The sequence below is a fragment of the Sphaeramia orbicularis genome, chromosome 6 (assembly GCF_902148855.1).
Source record: "Sphaeramia orbicularis chromosome 6, fSphaOr1.1, whole genome shotgun sequence".
Classification (NCBI taxonomy): Eukaryota; Metazoa; Chordata; class Actinopteri; order Kurtiformes; family Apogonidae; genus Sphaeramia; species Sphaeramia orbicularis.
This window is the reverse complement of record NC_043962.1, coordinates 46,298,358-46,320,067: the sequence shown is the minus strand read 5'-3', so window position 1 is coordinate 46,320,067 and position 21,710 is coordinate 46,298,358. Positions and strand designations below refer to the sequence as shown.

General features: G+C 37.5%; 1 protein-coding gene across 2 annotated transcripts; it reads right to left on the bottom strand.

The window, feature by feature from the left end:
* Positions 1–66: 66 nt before the first annotated feature.
* On the bottom strand, positions 67–14,756 carry adck2 (aarF domain containing kinase 2). Of its 2 annotated transcripts, none has more exons than XM_030136942.1 (9): positions 14,601–14,756; positions 13,471–14,495; positions 12,522–12,668; positions 11,719–11,847; positions 11,540–11,635; positions 11,067–11,345; positions 10,069–10,197; positions 9,276–9,329; positions 67–2,095 (listed from the first exon to the last, which is right to left on the bottom strand). In XM_030136942.1, the coding sequence occupies exons 2-9, from the start codon at positions 14,344–14,346 to the stop codon at positions 1,955–1,957; spliced, it is 1,851 nt and encodes a 616-aa protein (XP_029992802.1). In that variant the 5' UTR covers positions 14,347–14,495; positions 14,601–14,756; the 3' UTR covers positions 67–1,954. The 2 variants fall into 2 exon arrangements, with proteins under 2 accessions (XP_029992802.1, XP_029992803.1); XM_030136943.1 differs by lacking the exon at positions 67–2,095 and adding an exon at positions 8,617–8,734.
* Between the last annotated feature and the right edge of the window lie 6,954 nt (positions 14,757–21,710).

Sequence of the window (21,710 nt, the reverse complement as noted above, 5' to 3'; positions counted from 1 at the left end):
TGAATGGATACGACAAGCAGACGATGGACGCATTGTTTTATTTGTGCATTTCGCTGACTTTTTTTTCTGTTTTGTCACCCCTCCTGGACATTCTGTTAGAAGGAATTTATGTTAGGATATTTTTGGTGCCCTTTCTGAAGAAGTCATCTCATATCTTAAGCCCCCCTCCCCTCTCTGTTGACATTCCCAGATCTTATTCCTCTACCATCATTCCTGACTTTTACTCCCTTTCTCAGAACATTTCTGTTTAGTCCTGCTGTGGCACGTTTACCAGATCTTCATTGGTACTATCCCCCCCCCTTTTTCTTCCTGTAGAGGAACCCTTTGATCCCTGAGCATCTCCTGAAAGGGGATGGTCACATGGAGGTTGCACTTGTCTTTGTAGATGTCCTTCAGGGATTTGAAACCTTTGTACATAGAACTGAGATCTGGCAACGCAGATAAGTGACCGTGGACAAAGTTTCAACACACAAGCATCATTCCAAAAACAGAGGCTGTTGTTGGCAGAACTTGACTTCCTCTAATAGAGTTGGACGGGCCGCCATAGCTCAGGCCCTGGAGGAATGTTCAGACTGAACTGTGCCACCTAGTGGCTGTATGAGAGTATCGCATTGCCACACTGCTGCTGCTCTCAGTGCCAACGCTCCAAGACGTTCCACCATCTCTCTCCACTTAACCTCTATTTCTCTGTCAACACAAACACACACACAAAACTTGCATCATCATAGTTAGTCCAGTTGCCTATTTTTCGCAATAAATAAAAAAGATGAGTATAAGTAAATGGTGAGATATTTTTAAAAACTATTTAATTCAGTAAAAAAAAAGAGGAAAAAAAAAGAAAAGAACTTTTCTCTGGTTGTTGTGACCGTGACAGAATCTCGTCTTATACTGAGGTGATTGTGTTTGTCTATTAGAGATGTTTTTATTTCTTTTGTCATTATTATTATTATTATTATTATTAATTATAATAATTATGAGATTTTTTTTTTTTTTTTTTTTTACACAGTTGTCACCTCTCCCCTCCCTCCTTACTTGAACAGTGCTGCTCTGTTTGGGCTCTTGATGGTGATGGAAAAAAACAGTTTTGCAATAAAGGGTATGTGATGAATTTTTCTGCACCAAAACCTCCTGATCTCACTCTTTCAGCCATGCTGACTGTTCTTCCTAATGACATTGACAGAATCGCGTCTCTTGTCTGTGTTTTTCATTGACAGATTTAATAAAATTGTAAATTAATTGTTTGGTGCCCTTCATGTAGTGCATTTTCTGCCTTTACAGTGCGTCAGTCAGTCTTACAACAAAGAAAAGACATCAGTTAGTGCATATTCCCTTTATTATGAATGCGTATAATTCATACACATGGTTCCACTATATTAATGGAAAGTAAAAAGACATGGTTCAGTTGTCAGAACATTATCGATGAAGTGTGTAAGAACAAATGTTCCAGTACATTTTGATTCACACACAAGTTAATATGGCCCATCTCAAACGTCCTGTAGGACGGCGTGATGAAAGTTGTCCTGAGATCAATATTAGTCATTAAAACCTAAATATACTATCTTTAAATGTCAGCCAGGGATTTTCCCACTATTTTCTTTTACTACAAATGGTCGTTGATGCCATCTGTGTGTCTGCTGATGTATCTGACTCACCCATTAGTGCTCAATAAACTACTGCTGCCACATGTACAGAATAGCTGACAAGGTATAACACTTCAAGATTTCATTTTGTGAAAATATACTTCTACCACATACAGTATGATGGACCTTAACATTTAAATTGTGAAAATGGAATCAACACCATGTAAAAGTCAATATGTTCTTTTGGGCAACAAACCTGCTAAAAGGTAGTGGTGCCAGTACTGATGAGATCCATTCTGGCTTATGTACATCTTTCCAATGTGCTCGTCTGCCCTTCTTGTCTTGTAGTGTTATTCCTAGTTTGCATGTGCGCATCATAGCAGTGAGGCACAGTTCTTCAGCAACATAGGCTTGGCCAGCTCCAGGATGTCTAAATTGGGATCGAGGGACCTGCCCAGGCCCTCCAGCACCATGATGGCAAAAACAATGGAAGCAAAGTTACTCTCCAGTTTCACCTAGAACAGCAAATGACAGAGCGTAATGGCAGACTGTGTGAGGAAACAGGCATATTTTCAATGAACACACACTAAAACAAATAGTTTTCAGCATAAATTTGAAGACCTTAAAGGTTCATTCTAAAATCCTGTTGATTCCTAAAGCAGGCACGAGCAAATACTAACAGTGATTTAAGTGACATTCATCTGTTCCAACTAGACGACCAACTTCAATCTGTAAAAACCAGTAACTGGGGTGGAAAAACACTAATATTATGAATATGATAGACCTGATACTGTTTTATACTGCTTCAGGGTACTTGCTCTTTGTCCAAATAAAAATTCCAGACTTTTTCAAAACTGCTATTTTTTTCCCTAAGACCTTGACTTTATGTACTTTTATACTTACGTGCCTACTTTTTTGGTTGAGATTGTACCTGTTGTGTGTAGTAGAAAAGTTCATTTTAATAAACGTATGAATGAATGAAAGTATAATTCGCAGTAAATTATGTTTTACTGACAGAAAACATATGAAAATCACAAATGTCCATGGGTATCACACAAACAAGTTTCACTAGAGCAGTGGTTCTTAAATGGGGGTACGCGTACCCCTGGGGGTACATGAGATTTTAAAATATATTTAAAAAGTAGCAACCATGCAATAATCCTTTAAAAATAATTATTAAATTAATTAAATATTTCAGGAAAACATATAAGTTCATAAAATGAATTTTATATTCAGTAGGCTATTCAATTTCATCATCCTAAAAACCCAGAGTCTCCCCCATACCAGAATGGTTCCACCCAACCTGTCATATGCCACCTAGCATCACCTGTCAATCACTTGAAAACTCAAACAATGGAGTCGTGGTTGAAGCGTAATTCTTTTTGAGAACAGGTCTTTACTATGATCCCAAAGGAGGACACTTTATGCTGATAATTATTTTTATGTGCACAAATCTTTATTTATAATTAAGTTAATTCTTTCTTTCTTTTTTTTTAGTTATATCTTTTTATTTCCAAATAGTTCAAGAGAGACCACTACAAATGGAGTTCCAAAGTTTAATAAATCAGACACTGATGGCACAGCACTCTGTTGTAAGTCTTTTTTTTTTTTCAACCAAAAATGCTTTGCACTGCTTAGGGGGTACTTGGCTGAAAAAAATATTTCACAGGGGGTACATCACTGATAAAAGGTTGAGAACCACTGCACTAGAGCACCCTTCTGTTGAGCACCTACACAGAGAGATTAGGACAGGGATTAAAGTTCTCCGTCACCACGACGGATTTCCGTCAAATGCAAAAATTGAGGGGGGAAAAAAAGTCATATTGAAGAAACTTCCACACGTGTTTCGCAGAGTCCAGTCAGCACCGCGATCCTGTCCTGAATCTGCAGGTGTTTACCACAGACACAGGCACAGGGGGCTGACAGGTTTAACAGTGATGATAATAAGATGACTTCTTTATTTTTATGTCGGGAGGACAGATTGATGACTATTTCTCTTTGGAAGGAAACGCTGCTCATTCTGTGCCTCAGAAACACATGGACCAGTTGAGCTTTACCGAAGTTCAGCCTCCAGACTAACTTTAGTTTAGTGCTAACAAGTAGCTTTCATTATGAAAGAACCACAGCGAAAAGGGAAGAAGACACAACTGATCTACATGGACCTTCATGTTCGGGTTCATAGCTTATCTCCTCTTGCCGGTATATGACTAGTGTGTGTGTGTGTGTGTGTGTGTGTGTGTGTGTGTGTGTGTGTGTGTGTGTGTGTGTGTGTGTGTGTGTGTGCGCGCTGCGACCTTACGCGGTTACGCGCCCGACTGCATAAGTGCTTTATTTGGACCCGTTTAGCATCTTATTTCTATGTGTGTGGTACAGTACGAAGAGAAAACTGAATGAATGAGTAACACCCTTGGTATCTGCAAAGCCACTGTATTTTAAATACCCTCAGAGAGTATCTGTAACGGAATATAATTTCTGTTTCAGTTGACGTAATTTCAGTTGATGTAATTTCTTCCAATCAAAAGAGAACATGATATTGGTGGGAGGGGGTTGTGGACGCAGGTTTGATGACGTACAGATTATTCTGGCTAGCATATACAGGGGTTGGACAAAATAATAGAAACACCTTCACCTCAAGATGATAATGCCCCAATCCATACAGCTAGAATTGTTCAAGAATGGCATGAGGAACATTCTAATGAAGCTGAGCATCTCGTATGGCCGGCACAGTCCCCAGACCTCAACATTATTGAGCATTTATGGTCAGTTTTAGAGATTCAAGTAAGACGTCCATTTCCACCGCCATCGTCTCTAAAAGAGTTGGAGGGTATTCTAACTGAAGAATGGCTTAAAATTCCTTTGGAAACAATTCACAAGTTGTATGAATCAATACCTCGGAGAATTGAGGCTGCAATTGCCGCAAAAGGTGGACCTACACCATATTAAATTATATTTTGTTGATTTTTTAAGGTGTTTCCATTATTTTGTCCAACCCCTGTAGGACATCATGGATACATTTGTAGAGGAAGGTCTTGAAGTGGGAACTACTGGAAAAAAACAGAAGCGTACATCCGGAATGGCCAAGCTTGAAACTTTTGGTTTCAGTGCCAAAAAGCAGAAAAAAATAAAAGATTAGTTGGTTAGGGTTACATTTACACAGACATTTTCCCCAAATTCATGTGCTGTCTGAGTTATGTTTTAGGAGTTCCTAAATTGTTAAATAAAAAGTTTTTCACTCATTTTTTGCAGTAAGGTTTTCTTATTATTTTCACTTGCTTCAAAGGTTTTCATACCCTGTAAAATTAACCAGAGAGCACCAAAATTGACCTGAAGCTTTAAAAATTTTCTGGTGGAGGACCCCCAGACCCCCCACCAATACCACTCATGACATTTTTTCTATCCATGTTACTAATCTTCTACACCTGTACACTCTCCCATTCAGTGTGTTTTACAGTATTGCCAAATTTGACTATATAAACTTGTACGCTATAGTCGTATTGTATTGCATCATTTTTAACAGTGGCCAATGATTTTGACCAGAAGAAAATTTTCAGTCAGATGAAAAATTTTTGCTTTAATCCCTGGATTAAGAACAAATGCATTAACTGACAATCACGGCTGAAAAAGAAAAGCTTGCTCAATGTGACACACTAAATGCAGGCACGCTAGATCCATAGTAAAGTAACATTTAACTAATTCAACATTACCATATACAGGTCTGTGTAAAAACTGCTGTAATTACACATCATCGTCATGGCCTTTGCATTTACATGACACTACTAAAATGAATCCAGGTTATTTTTCTGCTACTGTTCATTTACTATATGACCAGGACCAGGTCATGGGAGGACACAGCTTACATCGTCCGCTGTAATTCTTCTTAAACAGACAATTTCAATAATGTTACAACTAGGGATGCAAATTATCGATTAATTCATTAATCATTAGTTGGCTGACCTTATCAATCGATTAACAATTAATTGATAAGCAGCGATTTTCCTGAGAACTTGAATTTCTCTGTCAATAGGGTCTATAAGAATAAAAGCTAAATTTTGTTTCTATACTTAATGAAAAAAGCATGTCATGTTCCTTAACCCATTCGTGCATAGTGGTCCCTATAATGGAAAGCTATTCTCCAGCTGTTCTCTTGTATATTCATTAGTTTTGTTGTTTTTGTTGCATATCAGCCAACACAGTGGACACTTACGCATCATACACTGCAATTCACACTGTCACTGTAACTTTGCTGTTCTTGATTTACCTCATCTGCAGTGACCTATTTTAGTGTAAATCAATTGCTAATTGTTATTAGACAGTAATTAACAGCTTTTTTTATAACAAAGAGGGTTTTTTTTGCATATTATCTCCATGAAGTGAATAATAACTAGTATTAGAGTATGTTAAAATGTGAGAAAACATCTGATTAGCAGCATTAAAAAAATGTTTTTATTGCATAGTATTCCATATCACTTTCTGATTTTAGGTTTTAAATACATGTTTCTTTGCTTCAAAAATTAAATGCAAGGTGTCCAGCTGAGTGGAAATTTTTCTAACTCCTTAAAAAAAAAAAAAAACTTGATCACATTGTTTTTTCATGCCTAAAGAGGAATAAAAACACTCAGGAAAAATATCTTGACTAAAGTTCTCAGAATTAATGCATGAAAGGGTTAATGACTGATTTATTGAACCATTGGATACAGTACAGGCAATGGCATTTATGGAGTAGAACTAAATAAATTCTGCAGAGAAATTCAATAAAATAAATGGATCTGAAGAGGGACAGTTTAGAAGAAATGGGCATTTCTGACTTTGCATCACTACCTGACATGATGGAGTGAGATTTCAGCAGCCTTCGGACAGATGTGGACAGGCGGACAGGGTAACTCCCCCCAATATTCAAACCAGTGGTTCTCAACCTTTTTTGGCTCATGAACCCATTTTAACATCACAAATTTCTGGTGACCCCAGACATGCAAAATGGAAACATTTTTCTCTTGGCGATATCTTAGCGGGGCCAGGTGGGTGAAGAAATCTTCCCATTCTCTGTTTGGTCCAGTTTCGACAGTGTCTGGGCAGGTTGAAGCGTAGTAACACATGCGGTCACATGATCAGGTCAATCAAGATATGCCCTCTCAGATATTATATCCTGCATTTTATTTGAACTGGATTTTTATTAGGAAAAATGTGTGGTGTTTTAATTATAATGAAATATATATTACAAAATATTTTTTATTGTTTTTTGTTTTTTTTTAATAGATTTCAGGCGACCCCACGTGGGGTCCCGACCCCACGGTTAAAAAAAACAGAATCAACCTCAGTGATGAAACCTAGTTTAGGCAGTGGCGCCCCCTACTGTCGAAACCACAAACACCACCATGGAAAAGGGCAATTAACTGACAATTATTGTAATTTAATCAAGCAAATTCTTATCAACAATTAACTGATAGTCGATTAATTGCTTGTATCTCTAGATATAACTGCAGCCTTCATGTAGACGTCTTCTCATGTGTGGTGGTTTCCTTCCTACAAGTGGAATGTTTACATCCCAGATTCAGACACACGACAAATGACGACCTCCTCAAGTTGAACACGTAGGCGACATGAGCTCTGACTGGATATCATTCCAGTACTGACCGGTTAATGTAATCATATCAAGTTTTTTATAGGCTTTCCTCATGTATTTCTTATCTTACAAGATTATGTGCCTTTGAGCATACTCTAAAATTCGACTACGAAAGAAACTCTTTTCCATTCTTTATTCACTGCAAAAATCTAAATCTTACCAAGTGTATTTTTCTCATTTCTAGTCAAAATATTTCATCACACTTAAAATAAGACATATTCACCTAAAGAGTAACTTTTCAGTGAGATATAAGAACTTATTTTCAGACAATAGATCTTGAAAATCTTATTTCAAGAAATCTTACCAAGATAATTTTCACTTGTTTCACTGGCAGATTTGTTTTGCTTAATTCAAGAATTTTTTTTTTTTTTTCTTAATTCAAACAAAAAAATCTTCCAATGGAACAAGTGAAAATTATCTTGGTAAGATTTGTTGAAATAAGATTTTCAAGATCTATTTAAAAATAAGTTCTTATATCTCACTGCAAAGTTATGTTAAGGTAAGGTAAGTTATGTCTTATTTTAAGTGTGATGAGATATTTTGACTAGAAAAGAGAAAAAATGCACTTGGTAAGATTTAGATTTTTGCAGTGTTAAGACTTTCCCACAAAAGTCCAGACTTTTCTGGAAAGCAGTGTTTCAAAATTCCATACTTTGTAAGACTTTCAAGACCTACGCAAACACCCTGAACTTCTGTAACAGCAGCAGAGACATGTCTAAACCATTGTCTCTGTCAGTCGCATACTTCAAGGAGCGGGAGACTTTCGTGACCAATATTTCATCAAATCTGTAAAACCTCAGTCATATCCTCAGTATCATGAATCTGTAAGTCTTTCTGGGATTACTCACCTGAATCTCTTGCATTACAGTGAACAGTTTCTTAGTGCCATCCACCATAAACAAACCATGTGTTTGCATTCAGAGCCGGGAGGTAACTCGGGGAATCTTTGGAATATTGTCGCGACGTGCATTGCGGGAAAGGGAGGTTTGCGCAGCCACCTGCAGCGGCTGCACAACCATATGATATTACATGGATGAAACAAACACAGCGTGGAAACAGCTGAAACGTGGAAACGGCTGGAGGAATATCCATAGAGGGAAGGGAGTTCCTGCCGTTTCTGTGTTGTGTCTTTAGCAGCTGCTGTTGTCAGGCGGCTGCGTGAGCCTCCGTTTTTCACAATGCACGTCACGACAAAATTCCGAAGATGCCCGAGTGACCTCCCAGCTCTGAATGGTGGATGGCACTAAGAAACTGTTCACTGTAATGCTAGAGATTCAGGTGAGTAATCACATAAAGACTTACAAATTCACGATACTAAGGATATGACTGAGGTTTGACAGATTTGATGAAAAATTGGTCAAGAAAGTCTCCCGCACCTTTAACCCTCTACTTCTGAGTGACCAAAATCTGCTTTTGGGTTTCCTGCCAACCTGAAATCAGCCAAGGTGCAAAGGCTTTAATTCCTGTCAAGCCAGTTGAATTACAATCTGCTGAATTTTCATACAGTAAAGCTTTAAACCTTTCTATGTGTTACATGTCACTGACTTGACTTCTTCCCTGGAGTCTCTGTGCTTTATCACCTCACAGGTTCCAGGATCATCTCTGGACCTGCTGCTGTGGTCTTGCCTCTCTTCACCTTCATCGTCATCACTCACTTATCCATATAGTTACGATAGTGTTTATTATACTGTTCCATAGATGTTCCAGTTCAGTTTTCTGTGCATTAGCTGCATCCATGCATCTCCCCCTACCTCTCCCCTCTCCCCCAGTCTCTCTCTATCTCTATCGTGCCCTCTTTTCTCCTCCTTTACTTTCTCTCTTTAACCCTAACTGGTCAAAGCAGATGACAATCCTTCAGGAGTCTGGGTCTGCTCCAGGTTTCTGCCTGTTCAAGGGATGTTTTTCCTCGCCACTGTCACCAGTCATAAGTGTTTGCTCCTGGAGGATTCTGTTGGGTTTCTGTAAATTGGCTTAAAATTTGACTTGACCCATCTCTCCTTTATGTGAAGCACGTTGTAACATGTTGTTTTAAAAAAGTGCTATATAAATAAAGCTTTCCTTACTTACTTACTTACCTTGTGTTTAATGAGTAGACTGAAGACTCTAGAGAGCAAATCAGCAACTTGGATCTACAAACACAAAGGAAGACTGGGTGAACAAAACACCTTATCAGCGAATGGAAAATTCAGTTTGTAATCTATAATAAACAGTTTAAGGCTTATTTGCAATGCGGTGCTAAAGATTAGATTTTCTATGCACATAGACTCATGTACAGCAAACATTGGAAAAGAAGGGTTGTTTTTTAAATAACTTTAGACCACACACCCAAACACCACAGTCTAGCAGCAAAAAGAAATTAAACAAAATACTAAACTGACAAAGTACAAGGACTACACAATTAATCAAATCATAATCAAAACAAAGCCTGTGCAATTATATAATTACTGAACGCCACCATTTCAAGATCCAAATTTAGGGCGATCTAACAACAGAAAAGGGATGTTGGATTAAGTGGCTCTGAGCAGAGACATACTGTGTTCTAGTTCTTGTATTTCAAGTTTTTATATTATTGATTATGATGGTTTATGTTGGTATGTTTGACTAAATGTTTCTAACTAAGTAATCTGTGAATTTTCCTTGACAAACAAGAAGACTCAAATCACAAATCACATTCTTGCTTACAACAACCGCAATAGGACTTTTTCCACCAAATTGTGCAGCTCTGTATAACACTAAATCAAATTTCCTTCCAAATGTCCTGAAAATGAATATTGGTCTCTGAAAATACAGACCAACATTCATCACAATCACTGCAACTGTCATCATACTTCTAGAAAAATAAAAAAAATATAAATCAAAAGGTAATACCTTGCCTAGAGAAAGCTTATTACTGAGGGCATGGTCCACCAGCTGGGCCATCTCCTTCTTGAACTGTGGCACATCCTGACATTCATTAGCTCGAGCATGATTCAGAATCAACTCAGCCACTTGTTCACCCTGAAAAAGGAAAATCCAATGTGCCTGAGCATTTCTTTCATCTCCAGATATCATTCCTTCCTTTGGAGCTAGTCCTTCTAAAATTAGAATTAGAACATTTCAAAAATATGTAAAATAAGGCTTTTTGTTTTTGTTTTATCTCTGGACATTCCTTACTTAGACGTCAGAAAAGACCAACATAAAAGTCATGTAACAATACTTTTAAATAGCTCCACAGTATTCTGTTACCAATTCTTCCACATCAGTGAAAACACTTGTGGATTATTCAAAACATTGCTTCAGCCCTGAGTTTTCACAGTTTAACCCATTAAGACCCAAACATCCACCAGTGAACAAAGTCGTCAACTGATCAAAAATGTTTAATAACTGTTGATCCACTAATCCTATCAATACATGTAAATAATTGGCGTAAAATACAGTTTGTCATCTGTTCATGGTCATCAGATATGACCCATTTGGACGTTCAGAGGCTCTGTAATGAACGTCATCTTCTGCAACATTGATTCACCAGTAAAACCCATGGAGTTGGATCAATGACAGTGGATGGAGACACTTGGTTTATGTTCAAATATTGATTCCTTTTGCTAAAAAAGTCACAGTTTTTTCAGTTTTCTCTGTTTCTGATATAATAACCCTCAACTTTAATCTGAGCTATAATGAACATCTACATGATCAGTGCATTAAAAATAGGAAAATACCTGACTTTCACTGAAAAAAATGCAAAACACAGAGGTTAATATTAGAATAAATGCTGATAAATTACTTAAGAAAAGTTAAATATAGAGAAAAATTAATTTGGGAACTGACAAAACAGCAGGACTGGGTCTTTATGGGTTAACAGAGATTTCATTTAGCCTCTTTTTAATTACCTGGCGCATCACCACAGCTGTAAAGACGGCCTTAAAGTTGGCAAGATCGTGTTCGCTAAGCTGGGATACAATGCCAGCGTCCAGCAGCACCAACTGAACAGGATATGGATGAGGCCTTACGCTGACCACCACAGTGTCCCACAGATCAGTGAGGGTGGTTTTACCAAGGGCCTCCGCAGAGACAACAGAACTATCACTGGAAGCAGAAAGAGGCGCCTGGCACTGGACCAGAATATTACCAGGATGAAGGTCCCCATGGACAAAGTTATCCACAAAAATCTGGAATCCAGACAAATAAAACAAAGCAGATGCAAAGAGAAATACATTTAATCGGTGGCAAATTATCTGAATATTCAGATATGTTTATAGTATATAAGTAGGAAAATTAATCCCATGAAAAGTGCACAAAGATGTAAAATCACAGGTATACCAATGACAAATGTCACAGATTTTTAGCTGATACTGTCTCTCACCATTTTCAGCAGTGTGTCTACACCCATCCGAGCTATTCTCCGTTTCACCTCTTGTGGAATCTCAGAGCGTAAATAGTTGGATATCGGTTCACTCTCCTGAAATAAAGGGATTGAATCGAATTATTCACTTATTGGTTCACTTAGTATTTCTATTGGTCTCAGACTGTTTTTGTACTCACTTCAAAGGTTTCCACTAATATGGTCCTTGTGACAAATGGTCGTAATGGAGTTGGGAATTTGACATAGTCCACATCACGGAAATTATTGCGGAAATGCTCAAAGTTCCTGGCTTCGAAACGTAGATCAATCTGTGGAAAGAAATGCTCACTCCAGTTAATACATCAACTATTTTGAAGATTACAATTTTCATGCTTTTTTTTTTTTGATCAAGGTCTTTTTATTGTCAATTTTGAAATGTACAACCAGGAACATGAAACTGTTGTATCAAGTTCCTATCCAACTACCCCCCCACCCATCCTGAGCACTGGACCTTCATTATGTTTATATACAACTGGACATAATATACTTACAAAAATATATAAACCCCCTTCAAATATATGTACAGACAAATACATATAGGCTATATATATGTACTCATACACACACACACGTGCATATTTGTAAATTCAAATACACATAACGAAAAAAATAAATACATAAATAAGGGGGAAGAAAGAAAATAAAAAGTTTAAAAAGTAAATGAATTTAAAAAATAAATAAATGAAAAGGTACACAGATATTGGAGTTACATAGATATGTTGATAGCTACCATGTCTTCTACAAAGCTGACAAGTGGCACAGAACATTCTGGTGGAACCCCTGGTGGTATATCTAATTTATTCGAGGTGAATATGATGCATAACATCTCTGATCCACAGTTTTCATGCTTTAAATGTGTAATGTGGTTCTTCTTTCATATAAACATGTTTTTAATGCATAAAAACCAGTCAGATGAACGAAAGCAAACACCGAATATTCTTACCTGTTTGGTCATGAGCTTCTCAAATTCATCTACTATTTCACACAGACTGAGCCATTTGAGTCCGGGCAGGCAGTGCAGCAGCCAGCTGCCTGCTTTCATCAGCAACAGGTCAATTTCCACCTGCCTCCTGACGCCTGGATGAACCACCTTTAAGATAATGCAAACAGTGCACTCAGTTTAATAGTTTTTACTCAAACATGCTGAATAATGAATATGCTATGCCACCGGTGTCTAACATGCGGCCCGGGGGCCAAATCCGGCCTGCCAAAGGGTCCAATCTGGCCTGCGGGGTGAATTTGCGAAATGCAAAAATTACACTCAAGATATTAACAATCAATGGTGTCAAAATCATTTTAATTCAGGTTCCACATACCTTGTCGGTAATCTTTTTTAATCTAACTGGACTGTATGTGTCATACAGTCCAGTTAGATTAAAATGGGTCAGACCAGTAAAATATTATAATAACCTATCAATAATGACAACCCCAAATTTTGTCTTTGTTTTTTTAGTGTAAAAAAAGTTAAATTACATGAAAATGTTTACATTACCAAGCAATACTTTTACAAAAAATGGGAATAACCTGAACAAATATGAACAAACGGAAATGTCTTAAGAAAAGTAAATGCAATTTTACCAATATTCTGCCTGATACTAAATGTTTTGTGCGATTGTAATGCACGTGTGTAAATGATAAACTCATAAAGAGGCATAAAATTGTTAAAACTGCACTTGTTTTTCTTAAGACAATTCAAGTTGTTCATGTTAATCAGATTTTTAAGGAAACTTTGTAGATGTAAACCTGATCATAATAGAATTTTACTTTTTTCACTGGTATTATTTTACTGGTCCGGCCCACTTGAGATCATATTGGAGCAAATGTGGAACTGAACTAAACTGAGTTTGACACCCCTGTGCTATGCTGGAAAGAGGCTGTTTTGTGACACGTACCTTTATAGCTACAGGTATCAGGTTGCTCCGGTCTGTGCTGGTCTCTTCTTGCCCCAGTAGATGACTCTGCTCCTCATGGCCCTCGTCCTCCCTGCTCCCCCACCAGAGCTGCAATAGGGACCTGGTCACACCCCTGAGACCAGGGATCTCCCAGGCTTCCAGCAGGTCTTCTTTCTCCATCTCCTCCACTAGTGACTGGAAGGCTGGATCTTCTACCTGGTCTGCTCTTGCCCAGCCTCTGTACACCTGAGCCACACATCCAGAACCCACTGGCTCTTTGCTCTCGAACACAAACACTCTCCTCCAGGCTTCCCCAAAAGCCCTCCGTAGGCACTGCTTGGTGTGGGCCCAGGAGTGAGGGCGCACCTTGACATGGAGCCTAGAGAAACGCTCACAAAACTCTTGAGGAAAGATGTCTCTCCTGGTGCTGGCCCACTGGCCCAGCTTGATGAAAGTGGCACCAGAGGACTCAGTGACCCACAGAAGAGCATCCAACCAGCGAGAGGCCCAGCGGGTAGACACAAGAGCCAAGGGGGAGAGGAGGAGAAGGGGGCCAAATTTTAGGAGAAGCACCAATGCACGGAGACTGAGGTGAAGGACAAAAACTATTTTGTGCACCTGCACCTTGGCAAGAGACTTCCTCTCAGTCTTGTGTGATACCAGTGTGGCCTCCTGACATGTGGCTGCATAAGATGTTGCATTCACTGCTCCCCAACATAAGAGAGTAACCTTGGGTATCCGAGTTAAAATCTGCCCTCTTTTGACGAGACATGTATTGGAGTTCTGAATTAGTCTGATTCTGGCAAAGAACCCCGTTTTCTGGACGGAGTACCTGAGGTTATTTAGTAGTGCTCTGGCTCCAAAGGCCGCTGCCATTGTCAATATGACAAGTTGATGTGATCTGAGCTCAGTCCAGGAGGTGAGTCTGTCCACATGTGCCCGGTTTGGGTTGCGAAATCAGAGAAAACACTCCACACTCAGAATAACCTCTTGACTCCATGTAAGCAAATGTATAATATATATTCCTGTTTGAAATAAAGATGCAAAGTAAAATAACGTTACCTGTCACAATGGTTTTTTTTTTTATTATTTGTTTTTTACTTTAAATCAGTAGCGTTGCCTTAACTTACCGTCAGTGGTTGTAGTTATAGAAGCAAACTGGAGAACTTCTTATCTTAGGAAAAATGAGACGTTTCGTGCCTTGTCTGATGTTAGTGTACAAAAATATCATGCATGTCCATTGAAAACAGAGCATCTCTGAAAACATTACAATGACAGCTTCCGCACTTCCGCATATGACGTGGCACTGAAGTAATCACGTGGTTTCTTCTTAAAGGCGCCATACCAGGGGGAAAAAAAAAAAGAACACCCAAAACTTTCGCTAACGTTTTGGTTTTTATATCCGTTTTAATTTAAGTGGTGTTTTGTGTGTTCATGAACGTATTATTAGAATGCGTTAGAGAAAAAAAAGATGATTCTAGCTTTCTCCTTGTTAAACATGACAGTTTGGTAATTCCTAGCCTCAACTGACAGCACAGGAAGTAAGTGGATGACATTTTTCATCACTCTGTATGTGTGTGATAAAAAGCTGTTTCAGGAAAAAAAGCATTTTACTAAAACCAAAACACAGAATACTCACAGAATACTAATATTCCGCCCCGTTTTTCTATTTTCCAAACCTGCAGAGGTGTTAGTTGTCCAATAGAGGGAGACAGTCACTCAGATTGTGACCCCCTGTTTCTTACCGACTAGAAAAACAAGCAAGGATACCTAAGGATTTATTTTTATTTATTTATTTGTTTATTTTGACTTGTATGAAGGCAGATGTTGTCACCTATTTAACAGTAGCTCTTTTACAGCTATTCCTAAACTGAAAAACTTTTAACTGTACTTAAAGTTAGACCTTATAGCCCAGGGGTGTCAAACTCATTTTAGTTCAGGGGCCACATTCAGCTAAATTTGATCTGCAGTGGGCCGAACCAGTAAAATATTAACATAATAATATATAAATAATGTCAACTCCGAACTTTTCTTTATGTTTTAGAGCGAAAAAAGTCAAATTAAACAATGAAAATGTTTACATCTACAAACTATCCTTTCAAACAATGTGAATAACATGAGCAAACTGAAAAAATAAGTGTAATTTTAACAATATTATGGTTCAGTTTATCATTTCCACATGTTCATTATAACTTACAGACTACAAATACACAAAACATTTAATATCACGCAGAATATTGTTCAAATTGTACTTACTTTTCTTAAAACATTTCAGGTTGTTCATATTTGTTCAGGTTATTCACATTTTTTGCAAAATTATACTTAGTTTTAGTGTAAATACATGAAAATATTTACAGTTACAAAGAGAAAAATTTGGAGTTGTGAGTATTTACAGATTATTATGATAGTATTTTACCTTGTTTGACCCACTTGAGATTGAATTGATCTGAATGTGAAACCTGAACTAAAAGGATTGTTAATATTTTAGTGTAATTTTTGCAATTCACAAATTGATCCCAAGGGTCGGACTGGACCCTTTGGCAGGCTGGATTTGGCTCCCGAGCTGCATGTTTGACGCCTGTGGTATACAGTTGAGGACAAAATTATTAGCCCCCCTACAAAAATGTCATTGTTTTAAAGGTATTTCCAGAGTGCTTTTACACAGAGCAACATATTTTTAACACAGCTTTTTTAGATATCCTAGTTTTATTTTGGATGCTTTCGTGATTTTAGTTTGCACACAGAAATGAAAATATTCCACAAAAAACAAAAAGTACCAGGGTCAAAATTATTAGCCCCCCTGATCCTAATAGTCAATTGTGTATCCTTTTTGCTGGATAACAGCCTGCAGTCATAGTATTTAACAAGTCTGACCCTTTTTTTGAGGAATCCCAGCCCATTCTTCTTTGGCAAATCTTTCCAGCTCCTCCAGATTTGGTGGCCTTCTGGCATGGATGTTCTTTTTTAGGTCACCCCGAATATTTTCAATGGGATTTAAGTAAGGGCTCTGTGCAGGCCACTCAGTTACATTCACTTTGGTCTTCTGAAGATAGCTCTTCACCAAGAGAGATGTATGTTTTGGATTGTTGTCATATTGGAAGATGAAGCAATGACCCAGACCCAGTGTTACTGCTGACTGCTTAAGGTTTTCTTTCAAAATCTCCACATCTTTCTTTGTTCATGATTCCTTCCACCTTGACCAGATTTCTAGTTCCAGATGCACTATAGCATCCCCACAACACAATACTCCCACCACCATGTTTCACTGTAGGGACGGTGTTCTTTGGGTTCTATGCCTCTCCCTTTTTTCTCCAAACATAAACGCTGCCTCTATGGCCAAAGAGCTCTAGTTTTGTCTCATCAGACCATAGGACACACTTCCAGTATGCATAATGTTTCTCCAGGTTGTCCTGAGCATATTTAAGTCTGGCTTAAAGGTGTCTCTTCTTCAAAAGTAGAGTGTTTCTTGGTCTGCATCCTCTCAGTCCATTCCAGTTCAGAGCTATAGTGACTGTCTTCTTAGAGACTATGATTCCTGATGTGGCCAAGTCATTCACCAGTGTCTTGGCAGTTGTTCTGGGGTCTTTAGATCCATCTCTCACTACTTTTCTTTCCAGGGTCTTTGAAATCTTTCACTTCCTATCTCTGCAAGGCTTGTTCTGTACTGTGTGACTGTTTTTGAATTTCTGGATTATGCTTCTCACTCCAGTTCTTGACACTTGGAAATGCTTGGATTGCTTTGTGCATCCCTCTCCTGCTTTGTCTACATCAATAATCATTTTTCTCGGGTCCAAACGGATTTCTCTAGTTTTGGGCATGGTGCTTTCTCAACTGACAGCTCAATGAGCCATACTGAGGCGTTTATACCATGTTTTAACTTAAATGTTAAGTGAAATCACTTGATTCACCTGATCACTTTTAAACACATCACCTGTGAAGTTACAGCACATCATTGCACAACAGTGGTTTGTGCCATGACTTAATAAATGGTCATTTCTTAAAGGGGGCTAATAATAATGTCCCTGGTTATTTTAGTTTTTTTCTTAAATAATGCTGTTTTGGTGTGCAAATATAAATAATTTGTGACTTCTAAAGAAAACTAGTATGTTCAGAAATGCTATGTTGAAAATTCCTTGCTCTGTTAAAAAAGTACTTAGGAAAATCTTGAAGAAACTTAAAATTTCATAGGGGGGCTAATAATTTTGTCCTCAACTGTAGGCCATATTTACTCAAGTGGTAAACTAATACAGGTGATTCTATTTAACCCTTTCATGCATAGTGGTCACTACAGTGGACAGTTATTCTACAGCTGTTTTCTTGTATATTATTGGGTTTTATTGTTTTCGTTGCATATCAGCCAACACAGTGGACACTTATATACCATCCCATACATTACAATTCATACCATCACTGTCTTTTTGCATATTATCTGCATGAAGTTAGTAATAACTAGTATTAGATAGAGTATGTTAAAATGTGACAAAACATCAGATTAGCTGCGTGAAAAATGTTTTCATTTCATAGTTTTCACACAGTATCTCTTTTTCTGATGAGTTTTAAATCCTTTTTTTTTTGTTGTTGCTTCAAAATTAAATGCATGGTGTCCAGCTGAGTGGACATTTTTGTAACTTCATGAAAAATAAGTTCATAAAAAAATGTCAGTTGCATTGTTTTTTTTTTATGCCTAAAGAGGAATTTTAAAAACTCAGGAAAAAAAATCTCAACTAAGGTTTTCATAATTCATGCATGAAAGGGTTAATTTAGCTGATAAACATGTTGTTCTTGCATGTACATGACTTAAATTCCCCCTGACAATTTTCCTTCCTTTATTCTACACATTTAAGGGCAGATCGTTTACATTTTGCCCATAGGAAAAAGTGTGGTTCCGGTGTGGCTCCACCCACTTCAACCTGAGGTCTTATCTGATAGGGTAATTGGAAACACCTGGTTGGGTGATGGGCATTTTAGGGATATTTCATTGTTCCTATAACATGACATATACATAGGCTGTCCAGTGAGCGTGTTTTTGCTAATGTTATTTTGCCAGACAAACTCTGGGTCATGAAAGAAAAGTTGGCAGGGTGTAATGCACAGTCCAGGTTTGCGTTCATTGTCATGTCATTCACTTAAAACAGATGTCCTGCATGCACCATCATGGACTGAGAACTTGTCTCAGCCATGTTCCCAGTCACGGTGTGTGTGTCCTGGACAGTGGGCTCTGTGCACTCCCAGGACCCCAGCTGTAGGCTTAGAGGGGACTCAGCAACACAATAAGGTGGGATAAACGCCAAGCAGATGTTACTAGCCCCCACCTCTCTCCCTGGGTCCCCCCCAAAGCTATTGACGGACAAGCCAGGCTTTTTTAGATCTCCCTTGCATTTCAAAGGCGAGGTCAGGGTTTGGGCTCAGAGGTCAGAAGGATAGATGCTCTGTTGAGGTGCTGCTGTTAGACACTTTATGAAGGCTGATTAGTAAAATCAGTGTAGGAATGCAGCAGTGGCCCCTTCACATGCCTTAGAAAACAGAATTCAACTTAAATACTGTACATACCTTTAGTTCACAAAACTGTTTTCTGTCAAAGGTTGGTTTTTTTTTTTTTTGATGCATGAATTATGAGGACCTTAGTCAAGGTTTTGTTTAGTTTTTTTCCTGAGTGTTTTTATGGAGTTATGGTAATGGAGTTACAAAAATGTTCTTTTAGCTGGACACCATGTGTTTAATTTTTGAAGCAAAGAAACATCTATTTAAAATGCTACATCAGAAAGTGATATACTGTGTGAAAACTATGAAATACAATTTTTTTTAATGAAACTAATCTGTTGTTTTCTCACATTTTAACATACTCTAATACTAGTTGTTACTTCATGGAGATAAAATGCAAAAAAAAAAAAAACTTTTTAATTAAGAAAACTGTTAATTACAGTCTAATAACAACTAACAATTGATTTACACTAAAATATGTTACTGCAGATCAGGTTTATCAAGAACAGCACAGATACAGTAATTGTATGAATTGTAGTGTATGGGATGATGCATAAGTGTCCACTGTGTTAACTGATATAGAATTAAAACAACAAAACCCATGAATATACAATAATAATAATAATAATAATAATAATAATAATAATAATAATAATAAACTTTATTTGTATAGCACCTTTCATACAGAAATTGTAGCCCAAAGTGCTTCACATTGATTGAAAAAATACAATATTAAAATACATTAAGATTTGATTATACATCAAGAAATAAAATGAAATTTGAGAGAAATACAATAAAATAAAAATAAATATAAAAACAGCGAACATTAAAATATTTGATTATGCATAGAATTTTTGAAGTGCAAGAAATAAGATGAAATTTGAGAGAAATACAATAAAATAAAAATAAAAATAAAAGCAGCGCACATTAAAATATTTGATTATGCATAGAATTTTTGAAGTGCAAGAAATAAGATGAAATTTGAAATACAATAAAATAAAAAATAAAAACAGAAATACAATAAAATAAAATTAAAATAAAAACTGCACATTCCTGGTTTCTGAATTGTGACCCCATTTTTATCTCCTTTCAAAGGCTAATGAGAATAAAAATGTTTTTAATTTGGTTTTGAATATATTCAGTGAACTGGCTTCTCTAATGTCTTTTGGAATTGTATTCCATAACTTTGGTGCATAGTTAGTAAAGGCTGCGTCCCCCATTTTCTTTGTAATATTTCTGGGAGTCGCTAGTAACCCTGCGTTTGATGACCTCAGTGTTCTAGTTTGTACATAATTGATCAGTGAGTTTGCAATGTAACTTGGTCCAGTTCCATTTAGAGCTTTATACGTGAGGAGAGAGAGAATAGCAAGAGAAGAAGTACAAGAGAATAGCTATAGAATAGCTGTCCGCTGTAGTGACCAGTATGCATGAAAGGGTTAAAGCTAATTTACAGCTGCGGAAAAAAATATTAGAGCATCAAAAGTCATCAAAAACAATCAAGTATTAACTCCTGTGTGTATCCTGTGACAAAAACAGACAGAAAAGAAAACATGCAATGCCTAAAAGCAAATGCCATATGTTGATGTAAGAACTTAAGTGATTTTGGTTATTATCAAGAAAACCATGGAAAATGGCTAGATATCAGCTGAAATTAAACTCTCATGAGCTATTTTTTTTTGTTACCATTATATTTGTCCAAACAAATGTACCTTTAGTTGTACCAGGCATTAAAATGAACAAGAAACTGAAGAAAACAAGGGTTGTCGAATATTTTTTTTTCCAGGACTGTATGTCTCTACTGGTTAACTTTAAGTTAGAAAGTTTCCAGGTCTGGAGCAGTATATCTTGCCAAATATGAGCAAGTATTCAGTATGTAACTCCAGTATGCTAGTTTCTACACTTTAAAGCAGTGAGGTTTTATACTCAATTGTCATTTTTATTGAAAGTCTAAGATGTGATTTTCATCTCTTGTCCAGGTAATTAAATATATTCATGATAAAGAACGCTGATTCCTGTGGGGCATTAGCTTGTTAGGTTACTTGGGGTGAAACAGGTTAATTATTTCTCATACTGGTCATCATTATTCATGTCCAGTCTTGTTTCCTGCACTCTCATTTTCTCTTTCCACTCTTTTCACAGGAATGCTGATTTATTTGGCAACTCTATTCCTGATGGTGAGCCGGACTCCTCAGTTTGTATTCTTTCACTGAGCTAAGGTCAGTGGAAATAAAAGTCAAATGCTGCCAAATTGTTTTCTGTCTGAAAAGACTCAGTGTCACTACATGCCACATTCAGAGCACACCAATTCTACTGCAGCTTTTTTTTTTTTTTTTTTTTTTTTGGGTAGAAGTTGTTGTTGCTGTTGTCTGGCACATGTGAACCAGTAAACAAAGTCTTGAAGAGATAAAATAGATGCACATGGCGTTCCCTGACTGCAAGAGGAAGACCGGCCCTTGAGCTTCTTTAATTGGATCCCAGAGGAGGCTGTTATTTATGTATTCAGTTGCACTCAGCTTTGCCCCTTCCTGCTTCATTCCTTTTTTTTTTTTTTTTTTTTTTTGATCAGGACACACGGTTTCCCCGGCAACTAGGGCTCCAATCACCCGGCCAGCTGCAGATTAGTTCAGCAGTGGGGGGTGTAGGTGGGTGGGAGGAGGGGTGAGAGGAGGGTGATGATGGAAAATGAAGAGGGAGGAGAGAGAGAGAGAGAGAAGGAGAAAGAGGGAGGGGGTAGCATTAGGGAAGGAGGGGTGGGAAAA